At 40.8% G+C, this 24,671-nt stretch overlaps 5 protein-coding genes across 5 annotated transcripts; 1 reads left to right on the top strand and 4 right to left on the bottom strand.

The window, feature by feature from the left end:
* Positions 1-55: 55 nt before the first annotated feature.
* Positions 56-11,429, bottom strand: LOC134445408 (uncharacterized). The gene is made up of 4 exons (XM_063194494.1): positions 11,014-11,429; positions 7,602-7,986; positions 6,349-6,383; positions 56-1,006 (listed from the first exon to the last, which is right to left on the bottom strand). The coding sequence occupies exons 1-4, from the start codon at positions 11,414-11,416 to the stop codon at positions 690-692; spliced, it is 1,140 nt and encodes a 379-aa protein (XP_063050564.1). The 5' UTR covers positions 11,417-11,429; the 3' UTR covers positions 56-689.
* LOC134446180 (histone H2B 1/2-like) lies at positions 6,955-8,008 on the bottom strand. The gene has a single exon (XM_063195491.1). The coding sequence runs from the start codon at positions 7,970-7,972 to the stop codon at positions 7,598-7,600; it is 375 nt and encodes a 124-aa protein (XP_063051561.1). The 5' UTR covers positions 7,973-8,008; the 3' UTR covers positions 6,955-7,597.
* LOC134446198 (histone H2B 1/2-like) lies at positions 9,401-9,811 on the top strand. The gene has a single exon (XM_063195513.1). The coding sequence runs from the start codon at positions 9,419-9,421 to the stop codon at positions 9,791-9,793; it is 375 nt and encodes a 124-aa protein (XP_063051583.1). The 5' UTR covers positions 9,401-9,418; the 3' UTR covers positions 9,794-9,811.
* Positions 11,430-12,184: 755 nt separating the features above from the next.
* LOC134446145 (histone H2A-like) lies at positions 12,185-12,602 on the bottom strand. The gene has a single exon (XM_063195444.1). The coding sequence runs from the start codon at positions 12,587-12,589 to the stop codon at positions 12,212-12,214; it is 378 nt and encodes a 125-aa protein (XP_063051514.1). The 5' UTR covers positions 12,590-12,602; the 3' UTR covers positions 12,185-12,211.
* Positions 12,603-14,137: 1,535 nt separating this feature from the next.
* LOC134446060 (histone H1-like) lies at positions 14,138-14,986 on the bottom strand. Its single transcript, XM_063195312.1, has one exon. The coding sequence runs from the start codon at positions 14,961-14,963 to the stop codon at positions 14,334-14,336; it is 630 nt and encodes a 209-aa protein (XP_063051382.1). The 5' UTR covers positions 14,964-14,986; the 3' UTR covers positions 14,138-14,333.
* Between the last annotated feature and the right edge of the window lie 9,685 nt (positions 14,987-24,671).

Consider the following 24,671-nt stretch of genomic DNA (forward strand, 5'->3'; position numbering starts at 1 on the left):
GAACGATTGGATAATGAAATAGTTTCTTCACCCTCACCTTTCATGATCAACCATTAGTTTGTCGATACATGGCGGGTGTAAGAAAATGAGAGGGAACGTAGGCTATATATGTTAAATGTAATGGTATGATAACTCAATTGAGTAACAAATGAAAGTGCTATTCAGTTCAGATCTGGCATATGGAAACACAGGAAAAACCAACTGTATGTATCCCCAATGAATGCATTTTTAAATGTTAAAATAGTGTGTGTGTGTGTGTGTGTGGGGGGGTTATATGGTTGTTTGTTTTCCTTCTATATTTATGTCCTGACTCTTAATCTGGACACTAAATCTGGTCACTGGTACATTTTATAATAAACAGTTAGTAGCCTACACGTATAACTCCATCGAGACGCACGCAAATATATGTGGAATGTGGAAACGAGGTGGCAATAACGGACTGAGCAGTAAGTTGTGTTGCAAGTGATCGCTGTATTGGTTTATGTAGCCTAACGTTAAAATGTGATATTATAACGCATATTAGTTAATATCTTGGTTGTGATGGAAAAACGCATATGTGGCCCACTTTACATATATAGTCTACTAAACATATATTCAAAACTGTTACCAGTCATTGGAAATATTCTTTTACAAACAGTTGGGCGGCTCTTAAAAGAGCCTTTGGGTTATATCTGAGAAGCAGGAAGATCTTAACCGCCAAATCCGTACAGAGTACGGCCCTGGCGTTTCAGAGCATAGACGACGTCCATGGCTGTGACAGTCTTCCTCTTGGCATGCTCGGTGTAGGTGACGGCATCACGGATCACGTTCTCAAGGAACACCTTCAGCACTCCACGGGTCTCCTCGTAGATGAGGCCAGAGATACGCTTCACACCACCACGGCGAGCCAGGCGCCTGATGGCGGGCTTGGTGATTCCCTGGATGTTATCGCGAAGGACTTTGCGATGACGCTTAGCGCCACCCTTTCCGAGACCTTTTCCTCCTTTGCCGCGTCCGCTCATGATGACTTTGAATCAACGTTGAAGACTGAATGTATATTTCGAAGTTGCTCGCTGAATTTATAGCAAGGCAAAGGACCTGAGTGAGACCACACAAAGCCTGCCCTGGCTCCTCCCTCTGAAAGCTTGGAGCGCCAGCCGTAGCAGTGCGTCATGGAACGCCCCTTGCGGTTCCACAACTACATTACATTACATTAGTATTTAGCAGACGCCTTTGTTCAAAGCGACTTACAAGGAGCAATTTAAACAAGAAACAAGAACAGGGTATGGCACATTTTACAGTTGCAACACTGTTTAGTTTAGTTTTTAGTTTATTTAGTTTAGTTCAGCAGGGACCATGCACAATACACATTGTTTACAGAAGTAAAAAGATGGCTTGTGCCAGATTATAGCTACATAGCCCATTTCCATCTGCAGTCCCTGGACAGGTAAAACAAATACTGAAAATACAGTACATAAACAAATAAGCACATCCATAGGCCACCGTTGTTGAATGCATATGAATAACAGTGGAGATGCATTCTTTGTGTATAGGCCGACTCTCTTATGTCTCATTCCCCGGCGGTAGGAGCTTCCCAATATGCAACCAATGGTGCATTCCCCAGAGGTAGGAGCTTCCTAGTAGGCAACAAGAAGGCAGCTACCTCCCACTTGAAAGCGTTCCAACCAGCAAGTCAAACAAACTACAAACATGGAGGGACAAAAACTACATACCACTTCTCAAAGATGTCAGCTATGTAAACAACATCATGCATTATTTTCATTTAGCCGCATTTCATCTTTGAAATACGCAATGTCAATATAACTACACCTTAGAAAAGTTAACAGGCTGTTTTGCAACCGTTAACCTGTCCAAATCAACTTTAGTTGTCCATAGAATGGTGATGTGCCACATAAACTATTCCTAATACTGTGCGCTAGCATTGCTGTGATGACATCACGATAGTCAATGGGGCGAAGTCGGTTTGCTTCGCTTTTGCCCCAGCTCGCGACTTGAACATTCCGCTTTAACAGGCGTTCCAATGCATTTCAGCAAGTAGGAGGTCAGAAACTTAACTTAAGTAAGCCATAATAAGCTAAAAAAAAAAAAAAAAAAAAAAAAAACCTACACAATCCCTGTGGAATCATTTTCTTCCAGGCTACATAAGTTCGGTGCTCTGAATGAATTTCTAGGGCCAGAAGTTGCTGGCAAGTAAAATGTAATACAGATACTGAGATAAACTTGGATTGTAAAAAATCAGCAGGGCCTGATCAAATCGAACCTTTCTTTTATAAAACTGCTGCTTTTTTAATTTCAGACGCAATTGCTACCATTTTTAACCTCAGTTTAACAAATGGATGTATCCCACAAACTTGGAAATCAGCTCAAGTACTGCCACTTTTAAAAGGTGGTGACCCGTCTATCTTAGATAACTACCGACCAATTTCTAGGTTGTCAACTGCTAAAGTGTTTGAATCTCTTGTCAGTGAGCAAATAAAACACTACCTAGCTGAAAACAATATTTTGAGTTCAACTCAGTCAGGCTTCAGACAAGGTCATAGCACTGTAACTGCTGTAACATCTGTTTTAAATGATTTCATTTCTGCCCTGGACACAAAAAAATCATGTTGTGCACTCTTTGTTGACCTTTCCAAGGCATTTGATACTGTTGATTTCAAAATACTGTTGCTTAGACTTAAGGCAATAGGTTTTAGTAGTCCAGTGTTACAATGGTTTTCAAATTATCTAATTGGCAGGACACAGTGTGTTGCATTAGAGAACCTTCAATCAGCCCTACTTACCATAAAAGCAGGTGTCCCACAAGGGTCAGTTCTTGGCCCAATCCTGTTTTCTCTGTATATTAATGATATAGATAAGGGCCTAAACCCAGCCTAAACCCAGCCAAAGTACATCTGTATGCTGATGATACCATTTTATACACCGTTGGTACCTCAGTGCAAGATGCTTTGGCCTCTTTACAAACTTCCTTCATATCTATTCAAAAAGCATTACTGCATTTGAAATTAGCACTAAATAAAAATAAAACGAAGTATATGATTTTCACACGCTCAAGATCTTGTCCTGATGGTAACTTAGAAACACTTGATGGTACCTTCCTGGAGCGGGTTAGTTCTTATAAATATCTTGGTATTTGGCTAGACCAAAAGCTCACATTTGAGGTACACATAAATAACCTTTTAAAAAAGCTAAGACCTAAGGTTGGTTTTTATTTTCGTTTGAAAAAATGTTTTTCATTTCTAGCAAGAAAAAGGCTGGTTCAAAGTACTTTTCTCTCAGTGTTGGATTATGGGGATACAATTTATATGCATGCGCCCTTATGTCTCCTCAAAAAGCTGGATGCAGTTTATCATTCAGCATTGCGATTTGTAACAGGTGCCCCCTCAAGAACCCACCATTGTGATCTGTACTCTAAAGTCCAATGGCCATCCTTGTATTTAAGGCGTAAATTGCATATGTTACTTTTCATTGCAAAGGCACTGTTGGGCAAACTTCCCTATTATATCTGTAATTTATTGACTTTTTGTATTTTATCTTATGGCACACGCTCTTCACACAAGTTACTACTACAGTCTTGTACTCCTCGCACTGAATTAGGGAAAACAGGCTTTTCTTTTTATGCCCCATATCTATGGAATGAGTTGCAGAAGATACTATGTATGTATGCCCTCATTAGAGACTTTTAAGAGGATAATTAATACAGTATACACAGAGGAGTGTCATTGTTTCTGACTATGCAGCACATAGGCTACTTTTAATCTCAAAATACGTTTTATGTAAACTTACTCTTTTTAATGTGTTTTCTGTACATTTATTTTCCTTTTTGTCTTTGTGTTTGTCTGTGTCTGTAACTATATGTTTGCTGCCATTTTGACCAGGACTCCCTGGCAGAAGAGACTGTAGTCTCAATGGGACAATCCTGGCTAAATAAAGGATAAATGAAAATAAGTTGTTGACGAATTCAGCACATTGTAATAAACTGTAGGCCAATTTAGATGAATACAAAAGCCTTTATTGAGTATTACATTGACAATGAAGACAAGCCTCTTCAAATCGATACCACTCTAAACAAAACAAATCAGATGACATTATTTAATGCAGGGGTGGGGAACCTTTTTAATTCGAAGGGCCACTTCAAATTCATCCGAGGGCCGTAAAAGTCCTCCGAGGGCCGTACTATGAACACAAACCAGGATTTTCCCCTTCACTTTAGGCCAATATGGAAGGCAGCCACCTTTTAAACAAACACCACCTTCTAGGTTCCCTGAATATAACTTAATTGTATTTAAATGCATTTTCAAAGATTCCTTTACAAAATATGTCATATTTCATGTGAAGCTGAATAACATTAAAATTATATCGGGGGCCGGATAAAACGACCTCAAGGGCTGCAAATGGCCCTCGAGACATACTGTAGGTTCCCCACCCCTGATTTAAAGATGACACTGTGCAAGATTTTTAGTTGTTCATTTCCAGAATTCATGCTACCCATTCACTAATGTTACCTTTTTCATGAATACTTTCCACCACCATCAAATTCAAAGTATTCATTATGATTGGAAAAATTGTACTTTTCATACATGAAAAGGGGGATCTTCTCCATGGTCCGCCATTTTGAATTTACAGAAAGAGCCATTTTTAGCTGCAAAAGTGACTGTACTTGGGCCATACTAGAAAATATTAGTTAATTTCTTAGTAAACGTTCATGAAAAGATCAAATTTGGCAATAGGCAGCCCAGTTTCAACGATCAGCAGAGTTGCCATACCTTTTTAGACCATTTCCTGCACAGTGTCCCTTTAAAGGTGGGGTTGCAGGTTAACCATTTTAAGAATATGTACTATTACGACATCATGTTGGTGGTTCTGCAGGCTCATAGGAGTGTATGTAGAACCTAATGGTGCGTTCCCCAGGGTTGGGAGATGGGATATTTCTGACCTCCTACTTGCTGAAATGCATTGGAACGCCTGTTAAAGCGGAATGTTCAAGTCGAGCTGGGGCAAAAGCGAAGCCAACTGACTTCGTCCCATTGACAATCGTGATGTCATCACAGCAATGGCAGCGCACAGTGTTAGGAATAGTTTATGTTGCACATTACTCAACAATCACCATTCTATGCACAAATAGAGTTCATTTGGACAGGTTAACAGTTGCAAAACCACCCATGAACCTTTCTAAGGTGTAGTTATTGGCATTGCCTCTTTCAAAGATGAAATGCGGCTACATGAAAAAACGCATGGTGTTGTTTACACCTCATTGTTTACATTGCTGACATCTTAGAGAAGTGGATATGCATTTTTGTCCCTCCATGTTTGTAGTTTGTTTGACTTGCTGGTTGGAACGCTTTCAAGTGGGAGGTAGCTGCCTTCTTGTTGCCTACTAGGAAGCTCCTACCTCTGGGGAATGCACCATTAGAATCCTGGGGGAGTTCCCCCAACGTGATGTCATACCTGCAACCCCACATTTAACGGTTAGATGTCACTCTAAATTAGCTGTTAGCAGCTGATGCCTTTTGGAGAAATCAGAGAGACCTGTCAACACTGCCGGGGGCTCATATCCAAAACTTACGGTAACACTTTACGGGACGCCGGTGTCATATGTATGACATAAGAGTGTCATCATATTGTCATCAACAAGTCATAAACACAATGCCAATGTCAGAAACGCTTTATGGCCATGAAAAGTTGACATTGTTAGGTCTGTCTTTGTCATAACCGAATTTCACCTAAAGAAAAAGTCATACAATTGGTGCCTTCACGATCTCGGGACCTCTCGAGACAGCTGACGACACTGCTCATGTGACAACCGAGTTCTGGACTTTGGCGCATGAACGCCACTGATCCCGGAAAAATCGTGAATCATGCGTGTTTTGTTTTGGTTCTCTTTTCTTTTTTTTCACCTCCACTTGAGCCTTCACACCCAAGACATATCATTTTAGCTGAAGTACGCTAAATTAAACAGTCAGAGACCAGCATTGCTGTCATATGTGCATCTGCAATTGAATGACATTAACTGGTGTTGTTGATAGTGATTACAAGACGATATTTTAGCATTTATGATACTGTTTACATGTCAGTTGCATGCATGGGCGCCATGTTGATGATGCGTGTGTCGTCACACAAAACACAAGCTCGGGAACTCGTTGTTGTATACTTCCGCCTGAGATCAACCTCGATAATTATCGATCTGACATTGCGTCACCAAATGTTCACTCCCACTTTCCCGAGGTTTTAGGTCGGCTTTCTTGGGATTCTCGACTTTTTGAACGAGCTAAATGTTTATGACATTGACATAATGTTTATGACACATGCATGACTGCATAATGAAAATGTTATGACACCGTTATGTCATACGTGTGACGCTGGCGTGAAGTAAAGTGTTACCAAACCTACATGCACAAAAAAGCACCGTAAGTAACTTTCCACTTACATTTTCAGATGCACTACTGACTTCGTATGAAAAAAAGCATGTGTACAAAATTTAATGTGAAATCAAGACACAGGCCTTCCACAATTAGTCAACAGGAAAATCTGTTTACTACCATTGGGCGGAAGTGCGTAGGATGGAGCGCAAGCCTAGCGATCAGGCGTCTGCCTCGTGGAGGGGGTGCGAAGTGGCTCGTGGAAACCGCTGTCGGTCAAAAAATGAGCTCACGTGACCAGACCCACAAGTATATCGCTGTTGAATAAGAGTCCAACTATAAGATATTTGCACTTTTTTATTTGTCTTTTGTGGGGTTTGTTTCTGTTTCTGTAACTATCGGATGCACTGACAAATCTATCAGACTACCTGCTTGCTGGTTTGGTGATGATGCTTTACCGTTAGCTGTGTGTGTGTGTGTTAGGTTAGGTTACTTTATTAGTCTCTCCAACAGGGGTGTGTGTGTGTGTGTGTGTGTGTGTGTGTGTGCGTGTGTGTGTGTGTGCGTGAGAGAGAGAAAGAGATTATTGTCAGTCTTATTTAAATATTTTAGTGAAACAGCACATTGGAGACTAGTCAAACACAATTACAAACTTCTGTGCTAACCTTGTCACATGGATTTTTGACAATAACATACAATTGATTAATTTGTCTCCCCCCCTTTAAACCATGAATCAAGTGGAAACGAGTGAGTTTTCCCTCACCCCTGTTGCCAACAGGGGCCACATCAGAGCACCCCATTCACTGTGACTAGTAGCACTTCTCCTGGGCCTAACTCATGTGGACCGTATGCCTCTATAATCTCTACTTATGTCTTCTTTTAACTCTTTATTTCATTTTCTCTACATCTACCTATTTATCTACTAAATATTCTCTATTCTGATTCGTTTCTAGTATTCTTCCTATTCTTTGTTTGTCTCTTTCCTACCCATCATAAAAAGCATGCAGCTCAAAGTGCTTAACAAAGGGATAAACATCAATGTTAAATGAAAATAGTGTTCCAGAAAGTGTTTATCCCTTTAAGCTGCATGCCTTATATGATACTATAATATACAAAGTTATTATCTTGATTATTCAGCGCGTCTCTATATGGGAAAACTATTAAGAGCATAGGAACAGCTTTCAAGAGAAAATGTGGGTGGCTCTTAGAAGAGCCTTTTGAGATGAAGAGGACAACGTCGTTTACTTAGAGCTGGTGTACTTGGTGACGGCCTTGGTTCCCTCAGACACGGCGTGCTTGGCGAGCTCACCGGGCAGCAACAGACGCACTGCGGTCTGGATCTCCCTGGAGGAGATGGTGTGGCGCTTGTTGTAATGCGCCAGGCGGGAAGCCTCACCAGCGATGCGCTCGAAGATGTCGTTGACGAAGGAGTTCATGATGCTCATGGCCTTAGAAGAGATCCCAGTATCGGGGTGGACCTGCTTCAGGACCTTGTACACGTAGATAGCATAGCTCTCCTTCCTAGTCCTCTTGCGCTTCTTGCCGCCCTTCCCGGCGGTCTTGCTCACGGCTTTCTTAGAACCCTTCTTGGGCGCAGGCTTGGCTGGATCAGGCATACTGAGCGGTGATTCTCTCGATCAATAATGATATTCAAAGAGACGTCCCTTGTATATATAGACCCTTCTATGCAAATTAATCGCTTGCTTCAGTCCCTTTTGGATTCGCTGACGATGTCTACCAGGCTGTGATTGGCTGCCTTGTAGAATGTTTCGGCAAATAGCAGCACGTAGAGGGAATTACTATCCTCACAAAGCTCTTCTCTGCACATCCCCCCGCCCGCTCTTTTGTAGACGTGGTTTCCATTTCCTTTGTCCTCTGTGTCCTCAGCTCTATCCCCTATCCTCCTGCAATATGAACAGTAGGCCCTAGCTGTACTGAAGAGAGAGAGATTTAATAGCTTATTCAATACTTCTGTGGATTATTTTGTTGCAAAATTAGAACAGGCCATAGCACAATACAGTTGAATAGAATAAGGCTATTTCCCTTCATGTCAGCTTGAAATGTCTCCTACACAGTATGAAAAAATGAATGGAAATGAAGAAGGCCCAAGTGTAATAGGCCCTCAAGAACATAGCCTAGGCCTACATTAACTCAAATTCACAGTGGGTGGAAATCAAAACCTGTGTAGGAGCCTACCTCTCATTGTTATTGTAGGCCTACTGTGCTTCATTATTTCTATTGTTGTAGTGTCGTCTTTCTTATATATCTTATCTTATCTTTCTTACATGTTAAATGCTAATTTATACTGTATTTATTATTGTCCATTGTTACCAGTCCATCACTGTTACCTGTCCTGGCTGCACTTTATGTCAGTTTTTTTTATGTCAGTCTTGTCCTGGCATGGTATATAGAGAGAAAACAAAATTCCATTTCAAGTCAAGTCAACTAGATAGATAGATAGATGGATAGATGGATAGATATAATTATCACATATCGAGCTGTGTGGTTTATAGCACATTAATACTTGTATTGCTTTGCTGATGGCTATTCAAGATCCACCACGTTTCTTTATGTTGACCTCTTTAATAGCCTACGCTGTTTGGACCTGACCCAGTCTATACTCTCCAGTCACATATTTTTGTTTTTCTTTAGTCTTATTAAATGCATTGGCGATGGGGGCAATTTGCTGAGAGACATTGAAAAAAGAATTGGTTGACTCGGGTCTGTAGACTACTGGTGTATGTTATTGATGTAAATCTACTGCTCTTCATTCGGGAATCCGCATGAATTAAATGGAGTTGTTTTCATATTTCGTCCAAAAAGAGCGGGGAAATGATTAACAAGAGCAATACTAACGTTTGTGGGTGGAGTGTTCTTTGGGGAAAGCGCGTCCCTCGCTTCTAGAATCTACAGAAACCAATCATCGCCTCTCTGATAGTGGCGGGAAATGGCTCATTGGATGGTCTTTGAGCTCAGCTTATGTGACGCAATACTGAAACTGCTATATAACACGGTACGTCTTGTGTAGGATATTATTCGACTGAATTTTCTTCGGATTCATCATGTCTGATACCGCAAAGCCTGCACCCAAGAAGGGCTCCAAGAAAGCCGTCAGCAAGTCCGCGGCAAAGGGCGGCAAGAAGCGCAAGAGGACCAGGAAGGAGAGCTATGCTATCTACGTGTACAAGGTCCTGAAGCAGGTCCACCCCGATACTGGGATCTCTTCTAAGGCCATGAGCATCATGAACTCCTTCGTCAACGACATCTTCGAGCGCATCGCTGGTGAGGCTTCCCGCCTGGCGCATTACAACAAGCGCCACACCATCTCCTCCAGGGAGATCCAGACCGCAGTGCGTCTGTTGCTGCCCGGTGAGCTCGCCAAGCACGCCGTGTCTGAGGGAACCAAGGCCGTCACCAAGTACACCAGCTCTAAGTAAAGTGGTTATCAACCGGTTCCCAACACAAAGGCTCTTCTAAGAGCCACCCAAAATCTCACCGAAAAGCTGTTCCTGTTGTCGATTTTAATACTCAACCAGTTCCCTTTGTCTCGTATGATTAAATGAAGCTTGCATAAGTGCGCACAACCAAACCCCACTAAGCGACAACCGAGCAATCCAAATATACTGTAACCTTTTACCAGGTCCAGAAAGTGTCACCGTCACGTGTGTTGGGCATAAGTAAATATGCTATATACACAACCATTTGTAGGCTAAAAAGTTGCCTCTTAAAATGGCAAACTTGTTTGGAATCCCCACGACTTCATAGCCTGGTCCCGACCATCCCATTATACAACAACTTTGTGGCCTACTTCAAATGTGGTCAACTTGTGGTTTGTTGAATCATATTGGTGTGTGTCGTGTAAAGTAATGAACAGCATTGCAATATATTTATCACCATTTATGATCCACCACCATCAACATGTCCCACTTACAAAGTGTTGGAGCCATGATAGTATTTTGCACATTTAGAAATATAACTTAGAATGTTAGAATGACTATATTTAGATTTTTGCAATTTCTAGTTTAATTATTTAATGAAAGGAATGTTAATTGTAAGTTTTGGAGCAATTTAACCGTCATTTAGAATTGGAAATTTTAATTTGATTGCGTGCGTAAAAGACGCATCTTCAGAACTGATGGAACGCTGGAAAGAGCCAGACGAACTTGTGGAGCACGGATGTATATTGTTTTTCGACCGTGCTTGCTGTGTAATTAAGAAACAAGGGCATTGTATTTGAGAGACTATTTTTGTTAAACCACGTTTTAATCGTTTTTTGTTCATGAAGAACCCAGCTTGCTCCAGTCATTCTTTTCAAAAGTGCTTCTCGAGTTCGGAATGACACAGATATTGGATCTGCGACCATAACAAGTTCAACTTAAAAGGATGCGAATCAACCGCCAATGAGTATAACTGCAGTTTGGTGCTTTCTGTAGATCCACATGCACGAGGTATATTCTGGATACGTTACTTAGTGAAACTTATATTCTTAAATTAATAGTAAGTGGGGAAAAATATCTGCATTTCACTGGCCTGGCCAAACATTGTTTCTCTTCGTGCTAATTATTTTAACTGGTGAAGTGGAAAACAATGCTTTCACAGGAGGGTGTGTGTGGCTCTTAAAAGAGCCGTTGGGGTTTAGAGGGAAGGACTTAAGCACGCTCTCCGCGGATACGACGGGCCAGCTGGATGTCCTTGGGCATGATGGTCACTCTCTTGGCGTGGATGGCGCACAGGTTGGTGTCCTCGAACAGACCAACCAGGTAAGCCTCGCTAGCCTCCTGCAGAGCCATGACAGCAGAGCTCTGGAAGCGCAGGTCGGTCTTGAAATCCTGAGCGATTTCTCTGACCAGACGCTGGAAGGGCAGCTTGCGGATCAGCAACTCAGTGGATTTCTGGTAGCGACGGATCTCTCTCAGAGCCACTGTTCCTGGCCTGTAACGGTGAGGCTTCTTCACGCCACCGGTAGCCGGTGCGCTTTTACGCGCTGCCTTGGTGGCGAGCTGCTTCCTCGGTGCCTTGCCACCGGTAGACTTGCGGGCAGTCTGCTTGGTTCTTGCCATTGTTGAGCTTCGTTGGAAGGGACGACGAATGTGAAGATGAATGCAAAGCGCGTGTTATTTAAGCGCTACACCCGAGACTTGCATCCAATGACGTTTCCTCGAATGTTCCCTCTGATTGGATTACATCCTAATGGCGCCTAAAATTCAAACCGTAGAGTACCGCCCCACCACCAGTACAATTTATTTATCGGTGTTATAATAGTTTAAAAATGTACTTTTCATTTCTCAACTAGCCTACACGTCTAACAATGCGTACATCTAGGTAAACAACAAATGTCTGTTCATGCAACGTGCTCTTAAACCAAATATTTTCAGTTTTCAATTTCAATTCATGTTTTCGGCTTTATTTGGAGTGGCGCGTAAACAGCGCCATCGTCGGTTTTGTATCATTCATGTTTGAAACAGTAAGTATATTAGCTGCGCCTCGTCGTGGGTACATGCGAGCTGTGCTGCGTCTATTGTAAGAAATATACTCGGATATTCAATGCGCCTTTGTACTTATTGATCGTAACCAATTTCCTTCAGTCTTCACATAACACACATTATTTAGCTGGTATGCCCTACTTGTACAGAACTCCCTGGAATACGTTTTGTTTGTTATTACATCAATAGAATCTTCCTGGTTATCGTAATGTGGAAATGTAGACTTCGCTGCGTGTAGATTATTGAAATAAATTATAACCGTGATAACACAGCATGTTCACCTTGTTAGTTAACAACTTGGAAAAAGCTTTTTTGAGGGATGTGGGTGGCTCTTAAAAGAGCCTTTGTGGTCAGGGAGGTTGGGGGTCAAATTTACTTGGACTTCTCGGTCTTCTTGGGCAGGAGCACAGCCTGAATGTTGGGCAGCACACCACCCTGAGCGATGGTAACGCCACCGAGCAGTTTGTTCAACTCCTCGTCGTTACGCACGGCCAGCTGCAGATGACGGGGAATGATACGACTCTTCTTGTTGTCACGAGCGGCGTTGCCGGCCAACTCCAGGATTTCAGCGGTCAAGTACTCGAGCACCGCAGCCATGTAGACGGGTGCGCCAGCCCCCACGCGCTGAGCATAGTTGCCTTTACGCAGCAGTCTGTGCACACGACCAACGGGGAACTGCAGTCCAGCCCTGGATGAACGAGTCTTGGCCTTCGCCCTGGTCTTGCCACCGGTTTTGCCTCTTCCGCTCATGTTTGATGCTTTGTCTCAGATTACGAAAAATTGAGTGGTTTTCGCCTCACCTCACGCCACTATATATATCTACGACTGGGGAGGCAACCTAGAACCTGAGTGGCTGAAGCTGTAAGCTTTGGAGCCAATCACTGGGTAGTTAACACCGTGACGTTATTGGGCAAACAGTTGGCGCTCTTTCACGTTCTCCCCACAATCAAATTAGCTTTTTATGGTGCATTCCCCAGAGGTAGGAGCTTCCTAGTAGGCAACTAGAGGGCAGCTACCTCCCACTTGAAAGCGTTCCAACCAGCAAGCTAACCAAACTACAAACATGGAGGGACAAAAATACATATCCACTTTTCAAAGATGTCAGCAATGTAAACAATGAGGTGTAAACAACACCATGCGTTTTTATTCATGTAGCAGCATTTCATCTTTGAAAGAGGCAATTGCAATAACTACACCTTAGAAAGGTTCATGGGCGGTTTTGCAACTGTTAACCTGTCCAAATCAACTCTATTTGTCCATAGAATGGTGATTGCTGAGTAATGTGCAACATAAACTATTCCCAACACTGTGCGCTGCCATTGCTGTGATGACATCACGATTGTCAATGGGACGAAGTCGGTTTGCTTCGCTTTTGCCCCAGCTCGCGACTTGAACATTCCGCTTCAACAGGCGTTCCAATGCATTTCAGCAAGTAGGTCAGAAACATCCCATCTCCCAACCCTGGGGAATGCACCATAACACTGTGCGCTGCCATTGCTGTGATGACCTCACGATTGTCAATGGGGTGAAGTCGGTTTGCTTCGCTTTTGTCCCAGCTCGCGACTTGAAACTTTCAAAAAGGCGTTCCAATGCATTTCAGCAAGTAGGAGGTCAGAAACATCCCATCTCCTAATCCTGGGGAACGCACCAATAGGCCAACATAACGCGCAACACAATTGGAATTAACTTAAATAATGTGTAAAGCAATTGGAATTAACTTAAATAATTTATAAAGAACAGAGTTTCATATAGCATAGAATTTCATAGAATACCTTGCGCTTTATTCTGTACGTTCTTCGCTATGGTGTATATTGCGACCTTTGCCGTGAGAAAGTAGCGCGCCATGGACATTTGACTCGAACCAAGTTGTTGACAAAACAGAAAAGCCATGACCTACAATCAAAATGTTATGTGAACGTATAGGCTATACTTGTCAGTGTGCAACTGTTCGCTTGACTGGGTATAGAAGTTGGCTGGCTATAAGGCAAAGCCTATTATCCATAGCTCGTTAAAGGGACACTGTGCAGGAAATGGTCAAAAAAGGTACTGCAACTATGCTGCTCATTGAAACTGGGTTGGCTATCGAGAAAATGTAATATTTACATGGAAGTTTACTAAGTAATAAACAAATATTTTATAGTATGGCCCAAGTAGTCATTTNTGCAGATAAAAATGGCTATTTTTGGAAATTCAAAATGAAAAAGGTAACAATGAATGGGCAGCATGACTTCTGGAAATAAACAACTAAAAATCTCACACGGTGTCCCTTTAAGGTGGGCTGTGGGGCTTCTGTTATTTTGTAAACATTGAATGGCCTTTGTTGTTGCCAAATTGCTCTCTTCAAGTTTGCCAACAGGCCGTACGTTCATTCATGTCAATTTTAAAGACCGCATTTGATGCATGGCGCATCTCATTGGAACATGTGCAATTAATGAGGCAATTGGGTGGCTCTTATAAGAGCCTTTTGTTCATCACACAGCGGCCTAAAAAGCATTTACTTCTTCTTGGGGGCTGCCTTCTTAGGTGCTGCCTTCTTGGGCTTAGCTGCTGCTTTGGGCTTAGCTACCTTGGGCTTGGCTGCCTTAGCCTTCTTCGGGCTCTTTGCTGCCTTCTTGGGAGCTGCGGGCTTCTTTGCCTTCTTGGGGCTTTTGGTAGCCTTCTTGGGGGCGGCGGGCTTCTTAGCCTTCTTCGGGCTTTTGGTGGCCTTCTTCGGGGACTTCTTGGCCGCGGCGGCTGGCTTTTTAGCTGCTGCCTTCTTGGGTTTCTTGGCAGCTGGCTTTTTGGCCGCTGGTTTCTTGACTGCCTTCTTTTTGGGCTCTGCCGCCTTCTTGGCTAACTTGAAGGATCCGGACGCACCGACTCCTTTGGTGTGAACAAGTGTGCCTTTGGTGACCAGTGATCTGACTGCCACTTTGACACGAGCCTTGTTCTTCTCCACATCGTATCCACCAGCTGCGAGCGCCTTCTTCAGAGCGGCAAGGGACACTCCCTTCTTCTCCTTGGAGGCAGCGATTGCTTTCACAATCAACTCGCCGACACTTGGGCCAGTCTTCTTGGGCCTGGGTGCCTTCTTCTTGGGTGATTTTGCCGGTGCGGCAGCGGGGGCTGGAGCAGTCTCTGCCATTCTTGTTGCGTTGATCTTTCAGTGTTTCCACAGAACGAATAACTAGATGAGCCAGTGGGCAGGACTTAAACTCAGCGTGAGAGCCGTAGAGATTCAACCAAGTGAGCTCTCCGACTCTTTGTCTCTACAAACAGCTCGTTTGTGTTTTCTGCTCTCGTGTATGTTAAAATATGTGAATAATGAAACCACGTTTGGATGCACAAACAGGTTCTCTGATAACTTAAATAACCCAACGTTCACAGAAACACGAACAAAATGGCTCTATGTCCGTTTTTGGTGTTTAAACTTCACTGCAACTTCACTAGTAGTGGCGGAATTATGGAGTCTTGGGTGTACTTTGTCATGAAAACACGCTATTTTAAGAAATGAACAGATATCACACGTTGCCTTTGAAGCCCAAGTGATCAAATTCATATTGTCATCTATCCAATGAAAAAGTAATAACTTGCGTTCGCCTTCGGTATTGCTGTACAAATAGCATGTTTTGGACTGCGTAAAGCACAGTCACTTGCGCAGCCAACTGGCCATACGTTTATAGTTATGAACCTAAGGACAAAATATCAAGCAGAGATGTGCCACTAAAGTAACCATTCAGACTTTTGGCATGTTGAAACTTGTTGAACAAATGTGGGTTTGATGCTTTAATGTGTGAGCTGATGTTTCACATCTTGTTGCCTTGTTGCCTTCTCCGCTTTATGGCTCCGCTATATCAGCTAATCATCATGCACAAAAGAATGGATAGCAAAGGAAGGCAAAGCTCATACATGTTGTACACACAATTGTCTCGGCCTATCAATTTCTCCTTGCTAACAGGACAAGGCCGCAATTCACTATGCTATATATTATATTTATAGTTTATACTATGTTGTGTATAAATGCTCTATGTGGACCAGGAGATGCTGGTCTACAAGAAGTACCACTTGTTATGTCACTGCTCAATATATGCCTAATAATGAAAAAGTGATCTCCCACATATGTAAAAGAGCCTACATTAAAGGATTGCCATGCTTAACTCAAAGATGTCCTATTGTGTTCAGGCCCGTAGCCAGGGGGGGGTTCGAGGGGCTCGTTCGAACCCCCCCTCCGGTCCCCCACCCCCACTTGAACCCCCCAACTACGTTGCATCCCCTCACTTTGACTGGAAGGCCATTTCATCCCCCTCACTAAAATGAGCCTTTGAAATAAAATAGTAAACGTTCGCCTGTTAAGATAAGGAAATTAGAAATTAAGGACAGCAACAACAGACTTGCGACAAACTTATAACGAATAAAATATGTCTAAATTAAAAGATTTTTAGTGTGCTCGTGTATTTGGGAAACATTGGAGTAGGGAGCATAATGAAGTCCACTTTCGAGGGAAAAAGATCCCCCCTACCACAAGGCTGGCTACGGGCCTGGTGTTTCAGACACATTATCCATTGGCCTGTTTTTCCTTCAAAGCCTCTGCATGAAGGTGAAAATAATATTTACAGGTTAAATATTGAGCTTGGAGCCCCTTACCAAACTGATATCTGCATTTTAACATTAGTATACTACTTGAAGCCCCTTACCAAATTGATATCTGCATTTTAACATTAGTATACTGAGCATCCATAGCCAGGGCCGCATTAAGATAGCTGTGGGCCCCTGGAAGGCAAACATCGCGACACATTTACATGGACAGTGTCATAATTATGAGCTGGGAATTAAGGATAACATGTTTACCAACTGTACTCAACACATTAGATGTTTTTTTTTTTTCAATATTGCATATTGTCACAATTTTGCATTTTTTAAACTTTTGGCCGATCCGGGCCCCCTGGCAGGTGTGAGCCCCTAGGCTGCAGCCATATCTAGCCTCTGCGTTAATCCGGCTCTGTCCATATCACATTTTTATTTTTATTTTAAGAAAATGTTTTCTCCCTTCTCTCTATGGGGTGGCTTTAAATTAGTATCCTATAGTAGTAGCCTATTGTGCAGGGTCAATTGTTGCAATGTTGAATTCAGATGTCACATTGCACTTTCTGGAGTCTCATCATATGGGTTGGACAAAGTAATGGGAAACACATGTCATGTAATTTTAGAATTGGAAGTTCCATGGCTCAAGTGAACCGGCCGGTTGGCCAATCTTCATCGATTGCACATTGCACCAGTAGGCCTAAGGTGAAATGTGAAGAATCAATTAGCAGGGTATGAGCACAGTTTTGCTCAACATTTTTCTATTCACACATCATTGTGGGTGACATATCAGAGTTCCTTACTGGTGCAATGTGCAATTAATGAAGATTGGCCTATAGGCTGGTCCACTTGGGGTGGGGGGGGGGGGGGGGGGGGGGGGGGGGGGGGGGGGGGGGGGGGGGGNAATTAAGGTGTCATGTAGCATACACACATACATAAATACACAAATACATTACCCACGAGACATTACAACATACTTGCACCACATAAATTAACCAAATATAGCTCACTCTTACATACATTTAGCCAAGGCATCTCTATCTCTCTCTCTCTCTCTCTCTCTCTCTCTCTCTCTCTCTCTCTCTCTCTCTCTCTCTCGCTCTCTCACACACACACCAAATTATAAAGTGTCCACAGTGTCACATGTGCCTTAGCTGAGTGGCACTAGGAGCCAAGACAAAGTGACCAACAAAGTGTCCAGGAGTGTCAGAAGTCTCTGCATAGAACAATGTCCAGAGTATTCCTTGGAAAAAGATGGGGGTAGCACAAGTCACCCAATGTGTGTCTCCACACACACACACACACACACACACACACTGTTGGTCACAATACAGCTTTGACGCTGTCATGTCACTATGTTTCATGACATAAAAATGGTGCTTATGAAAAAAACACTCCAGGTAAAAAAAAGGTAAAACATTTTTTTNCTTTAGTGTATTTTAAATATATTTAATTTTCGATAAGTGTATTTTAAGTACACTATGTTTTTTAAGTACAGTACTTAAATATGTTTTTAAAAATATACTTATAGTTGAGTGTATTTTAATCACATTTTAAATACATTTATATTTTTTAAGTACTGTACTTAGAGTTTTAGAAAATATACTATTAGTGTATTGCATTTTAAGTGTATTTTAAGTGTATTGGTATTTTTAAAGTAATGTGCTAAAGTGTGGTATTAAAAATATACTATTAGCGTATTGTATTTTTGTATATTTTAAGTGTATTTGTATTTTTAAAGTAATGTGCTAAAATATGGTTTTAGAAAATATACTATTAGTGTACTGCATTTTAAGTGTATTGTAAATGTATTGGTATTTTTACAGTAATGTGCTAAATTGTGGTATTAGAAAATATACTATTAGTGTATTGTATTTTTGTATATTTTAAGTGTATTTGTATTTTTAAAGTAATGTGCTAAAATATGGTTTTAGAAATACAACATTAGTATATTGCATTTTAAGTGTATTTAAGTGTATTTGTATTAAAGTAATGTGCTAAAGTGTGGTATTACAAAATATACTATTAGTGTATTGTATTAATGTAGTTTAAGTGTATTTGTATTTTTAAAGTAATGTGCTAAAGTGTGATATTAAAAAATACGCTATTAGCAGAGAGAGTAGAGAGAGAGAGGTTCCATTGGCCCATTGTTNCCGGGTTCTATTAGGTTTGCAAGGGGGAGGGGGGGTAAATCCCCCTTTAGGCAGACCGGAACCTGGTCATGTTAGGTGCCCATAGCAACCTATTACATTGGCATATCTCTATATACTTAAAGAATCTCTGCTATTAGTGTATTGTATTTTAAGTGTATTTTAAATGTATTTGTAATTTTCAAGCTAAAGTGTGGTATTTGAAAACATAATATTAGTGTATTGTATTTAAGTGTATTTTTAAGTGCATTTGTATTTTTAAAGTAATGTAATGCTAGAGTGTGGTATTAGAAAGTATATTTTTAAGTTAAGTATGATTTTAGTATATTAAGTACACTTGTACAAAGTTTGATTTTAGTACAAAAAAGTCATACTTCAAGTGTATTTAAGTATACTATAAGTTGTCCCAAAATAACACAACTTAAATATGTACTTCTGCAGCATGCTATAAAGTACTTTCTTGTGACCTTGAAATAGATCTGTAGTATACTTAAAATACACTAAACTGCATGCTAAAGTACACATTAAACATCTTTTAAAGTGAATTAGTAAGTATATTTAAAATGTACTTACAGTTAAGTATGATTTTAGTATATTAAGTACACTTGTACAAAGATTGATTTTAGTACCAAAAAGTCAACTTAAAATGTGTTAAAGCTCTACTTAATCATATTTCAAGTGTATTTAAGTATACTATAAGTTGACCCAAAATAACATTCTTTAAATACACACTTTTGAAGTATATTTTAAATACAAAAATACATACTTATTAAGTATATTAAGTACACTTTTTTACCTGGGTACGTTTTTTAAACACCATTTTAGTGTATTTTAACCTAGGCTTATTTATTCATTACGCTTTGTAACATTAAGTAACGTAATGCCAAGACAAACCACACCTTCCATTTTGTTAATGTATTTTCATGGTACAAACATCATATTGAAGAGCACACCCAGATCTTTAAATAAGCATGCAAGGCCTTACCTACCTATTCAACTTTAAGCACAACACTGAAGTATGTACTTAAGTTGTGTTATTAGTGTATTAAGTGCATTTTAAGTGTACTTTTTGGTGCACAAATTAAACATGTAAAAGTGTCTTTAATGCAATAAAAGCATACCACCACCAATGATTTCTAAGTGTTATTATTAAGTGTATAAAAGTATACCTAAAGTGTACTACTCAAGACTATTACTTCAAGAAGGTAATTGTGCCTGTTGAAGAACAGGTAGTTGTGGTCTAGTGGTTAGAGTGCAGGTATGTGGTTCAGTGAGTTGCTGGTTCAAATCCTGGTTGAGGCATGGGTTGTTGTCTGAAGTGGAGGTGAAAGGAAGGCTCATGTGGATGATTGATGGTTATGAATAACACCATGTTCGATGGAAATAGGTCATTAGAGCTTACATTAATGTTTTGTATATATACTTTTGAAATATATTTAAAGTATAAATATATTTGAAATGTGCTTAAAGTAAAATATACTTGTAGTATACTTAAAATACGTTTAGAGTCAGTACACTTAAAATGTACTCAAAGCGATTTTTGCTAATATATTTGAAATGTACTTAAAGTAAAGTATGCTTTAGTGCATTAAGTGCCCCTGTACAAAGTTTGATTTTAGTACAATAAAATCAACAAAAAATGTGATTAAAATGTGCTTAATCATACTTCAAGTGTATTTAAGTATACTATAAGCTGTCCCAAAATAACACAACTTAAGTATGTACTTCTGAAGCATGCTATCAAGTGCTTTCTTATTACCTTGAAATATATTTGTAGTATAAATAAAATACACTAAACTGCATGCTAAAGTAGACATTAAACATATTTTAAAGTGAATTAGTAAGTATATTTTAAATGTACTTAGGCTAAGTATGATTTCAGTATATTACGTACACTTGTACAAAGTTTCATTTTAGTACAAAAAAGTCAACTTAAAATGTGTTTAAGCTGTACTTAATCATACTTCAAGTGTATACAAGTTATAAGTTGTCCCAAAATAACATTCTTTAAATACACACTTTTGAAGTATATTTTAAATACAAAAATACATACTTATTATGTACAAAATTCCCTGCTTTTTAGGTGTAAATTCCCTGCATTCATATGTTTAAATGCCTTACTTCCTTATGTGTACATTTTCCTATGTAAGTTACCTGCCTGTAAGAAATGTGGCGCTGCCTGATCACGCTTTGAATGCATGTTTTAGCTGCGTGATATGAAACATGCCCGGACATTCTCTATCATGCAGTCGCATTCCCGGACGCTACGAGTTCGTTTGAAAGTATTTCTGTGTTGTTGTGCGTGAATGTAACTGTAAGTACCCATATTTTCTTTGTAAGGCTTTATTTCATTTGTACAGCCCTTTATTTCGTTTCTACAGTCCTTTATAACATTGTATTGGAGCCAGACAATCTTTCTGTGTATTGGAAATGTCTAGAATGTTCCGTGAGTCAGCAATGTCGTGTTAGCAATCCTGTACACGGTGATCTTTGTTAGCATTTAATATATTTAATGCTGTACGATTTCCTGTGCTGCTTAATGCTTTATTTATGCCAATTTACTACTGTTTATCACTATGTTATTACTACTGTGTGTGCAGTATTTTTCCTGTAATTATTATCCTCGAGTAGATATTGTGAATGGGGGGGGGGAAACTCGTCATTCCGACATAGCACCATTCCGACATGACGCCATTGCGACATCCCGTCATTCCGTCATTTTGGTATCAGCATTGCGACAATTTAATGTCACCATTCCGGAGCTGTCCATGGTCATGGTGCGAGAGATCGCTCGTGCGTCGGCAGCAATCCACCCCCCCCCCCCCCCCCTCCTTTTTCTTAAATGTAAAAAAATAATGATCCCCACGAGCGCAGGATATTTTTTGGGAGAGAGACCGCTCGTGCGTCTTAACACTTGACCGCGGTGAAAAGTGAAAAGCTGCCGAAAATAAAAAGCACAAAAGTGACACTGACAAAGTACAACGTACAGACACACATAATTGTCTTTAAAATAGAGCCTAAATCAAGTTCATTGGCTGAATAATGATCCCCATGAGCGCAGGATATTGGGAGAGACCGCTCGTGCGTCGGCAGGAATCCACGCCCAACCCCCACCCCCTCCTTTTTTTTAACGTGTAGGCCTAAAAAAATAATGATTCCCACGAGCGCGATATTATTTATTATTTAAGCGTCTTAACACTTGACCGCGGTGAAAAGTGAAAAGCTGCCGAAAATAAAAAGCACAAAAGTGACACTTCGTACAGTTCTTAGCAGCAGCTCTGTTTCAGTAAGCCCATACGACTTCATTGCGAGCGTCGACGTTGCGCAACGGACGTCAGCGAGAACTTGTTGTCACGATGTGGGTGTTATTAAATACAGCGCATTTAAAGTCGGCCACAAATATGAACGAGACGATGAGCTCGCATCGGTTTGCTCTACTAACACACCACGTGTGAGGAGTGGGGGAACAGGCAGTGAGGAGGAGCTGAAGTGGGGACCTGCGCAAACTTGTGTAGAGGTGTGAGACAAGACCCATATACACACGTGAGTGAGTTGTTGACCAACCAGTTCATGGGCGCGTGACTAAGGAGGCAGTCCGCCGACGAGCGCCGACGAGCGTTGAAGGGGATAAGCAACTGCAGAGGTTGCAAGATCTGACTGCAGCCGCATTCATCCCGCGATAGTTTTACACCATGTGACATGTCACCTCGTCAACGCAACGTCGACGAAATTTCGAAGTTTGACAGGAAATCTAACCGTCATGCAGCATTTTCCATCCAGGGTGCATTGCTGTCTAAATGTGCATTCATGCGTTGACACATCTCGATCGCACCTAATATCTGAAGACAGCTTAGGCCTACATCTCGCACACATTTATTCAACAACGCCAAGTTCAAACAAACACACACACACACTTTCACACTCCAAACATTCTGCTTGCATGCATTCAGCTCAGGTCATACAAACATCGAATTAAACAGCAACCCACCCAACCGACACACTGATAAGCAGGCACATGTACCATATAAAGGAAATACCGAAACTGATTAGTAAAAACAAAGACTGGGGGACTCCACTATGAAAGGGGGAAATGGTGGAAACATCCAATTAAGTGCAGATAGGGGCGCGCAGGTTACAGCAGCGGCGGTCGCAATGCGGAGGACCCAACTGATGCCTACAGTACTGAGGACATATCGGCGAACTTCCATACAAAAGCAATTAATTAATTAATCAGTTTGAGGATCATAATGTTGTGCCCACTGACGGTAACCAAAACCAAAAACACCTTGTTGCACCATGCGCAAATTGACAAGGCTAAAGACTGATGTTCCAGTCGTCCAAACAGCCACCCAAAGTATGCCTATTCAAAAAGAACCTTCACCATTTTTTACTATGCTGTAGCCACGTTAAGTAAAGGGTTTTTATTGCAATTTATTGCTCTTCTCAGTGAGTGACTGGATGAGCCAGTGGGCAGGACTTATAATCGACATGAGAGCCGTAGAGATTCAACTAAGTCAGCTCTCCGACTCTTTGACTGTATTAGCAAGTCGCTTGTGTTTTCTGCTCTCGGTTTATGGCAAAATATGCAAAGAATGAAACCAATTTTGGATGCACCAACAAATGCTTTGTTAAAGTTAACATTTCGATGTTCACAGAAACATGAACAAAGTGGCTCTGTGTCCGTTTCTGGTGTTTAAACGTGCCCCCAACTTCAATAGTACCGGTGGAGTTATGTGGACTTGTGTCTGTTTTGTCATGGAAACTTGGGATTTTAAGAGTTTTCCAGATATCAAACGTTGTCTTCGAAGCCCATGTGATCAAATTCACAATGTCGTCTATCCAACGAAAGAGTAATAACTTGCTTACGCCTTCTGTATCATTCTACAAATAGCATGTTTTGGACTGCGTAAAACACAGTTCCTTGCGTGCCCAACTGGCCACACGCGTATAGTCATTAGGAACTTTGGGGCAAAAAACAAGCACAGATGTGCCACTAAAGTAATCATTGAGACTTTTGCCATGTTTAAACTTGGTGAACAAATGTGTGTTTGATGTTTTAATGTGTGGGTTGATGTTGCCTTCCCCGCTTTATGATCTACAATCATCACGCACTAAAGAATGGATGGCAAGGCTAAGCACACACATGGTGTACACACAAGTATTGGTCTCGGCCTTTTCATTTCACCAAACAGGACAATGACTGCAATTCACTATGCCTCGCCACACAGTGACTTGAAACTATGGCATTTTACTTCATAATAATGCCTGGGTGGTTTCGTATTCTGCCCATCTTTACCATCATGTCCCCAGTGTTATGCAACATGCACCAGGAGATGCTGGTACTATCACTTGATATTCAACTGCTCAGTATGTAGCCTTATAACGAAGCCATCTCCCCCAAATAATGTACTGCTTTAATATTGAACTTGGAACCTTTTACCAAATTAATATATGTCTACCTTCAATATAGGCCTGAATTGCATGGGGAAATCCTGATTTGTTACGGCCCTCGGGTGAATTTTATGACCCTTGTAGGAATTCGAAGTGGCCCCTTCGAATGAAAAAGGTTCCTCACCCCTGTTTTAGAGCATCAAACTATCAAGCAAATCTGAATATTGGCCATGAAAAATGTAATTGAGCTTTCAGTTATGTATTAAAAGGAAGTTAATCTCATATGGTGTGACAAAATGGTAATATGGTGTATTAGTAGAAAACTCATGTTTATGCTTAAAATGTGATAAAAAATTGCAACAAAATTATCTGGAATGACAGAAGAAGAAGTTTTGTACAATAAAATGTGATATCATATTCATATAGTTTTATATTTTTTTATATTTTACACGTTGCAGTGTGTCATCAGTACCTTCAAAACCCCATGTCCGAAAGCAGGATTTAAAAGTTGACAATAAATACCATAATAATTGGTCAAAATGAAATATAACAAACATCATAGCTACTGTGATCAAGTATTTTGGATAATTAATCAAACTAAATGTATGTACAATGTTTTACAAACCTTTTTATATACTTTTTAAACTATCGAACATATGTCCGGACTTTTAGTCAACACCGTAAGATTTTTTTATAATACAAAACAAATCTACCATTATTGTGGTCAGCTC

The sequence above is a fragment of the Engraulis encrasicolus genome, chromosome 1 (assembly GCF_034702125.1).
Source record: "Engraulis encrasicolus isolate BLACKSEA-1 chromosome 1, IST_EnEncr_1.0, whole genome shotgun sequence".
NCBI lineage: Eukaryota > Metazoa > Chordata > Actinopteri > Clupeiformes > Engraulidae > Engraulis > Engraulis encrasicolus.

What these genes read in the sequence shown, in the direction of transcription:
- LOC134446180 (XM_063195491.1), bottom strand. Translation starts at nt 7,972, where the DNA reads ATGCCTGATCCAGCCAAGCCTGCGCCCAAGAAGGGTTCTAAGAAAGCC.
- LOC134446198 (XM_063195513.1), top strand. Translation starts at nt 9,419, where the DNA reads ATGTCTGATACCGCAAAGCCTGCACCCAAGAAGGGCTCCAAGAAAGCC.
- LOC134445408 (XM_063194494.1), bottom strand. Translation starts at nt 11,416, where the DNA reads ATGGCAAGAACCAAGCAGACTGCCCGCAAGTCTACCGGTGGCAAGGCA. An exon ending in CCGTCGTATCCGCGGAGAGC is followed by an intron (nt 7,987 to 11,013) that starts GTGCTTAAGTCC and finishes ATTGATCGAGAG; the next exon opens with AATCACCGCTCAGTATGCCT. An exon ending in ACCAAGTACACCAGCTCTAA is followed by an intron (nt 6,384 to 7,601) that starts GTAAACGACGTT and finishes TTGTGCATGTAG; the next exon opens with GTTTGGTAACACTTTACTTC.
- LOC134446145 (XM_063195444.1), bottom strand. Translation starts at nt 12,589, where the DNA reads ATGAGCGGAAGAGGCAAAACCGGTGGCAAGACCAGGGCGAAGGCCAAG.
- LOC134446060 (XM_063195312.1), bottom strand. Translation starts at nt 14,963, where the DNA reads ATGGCAGAGACTGCTCCAGCCCCCGCTGCCGCACCGGCAAAATCACCC.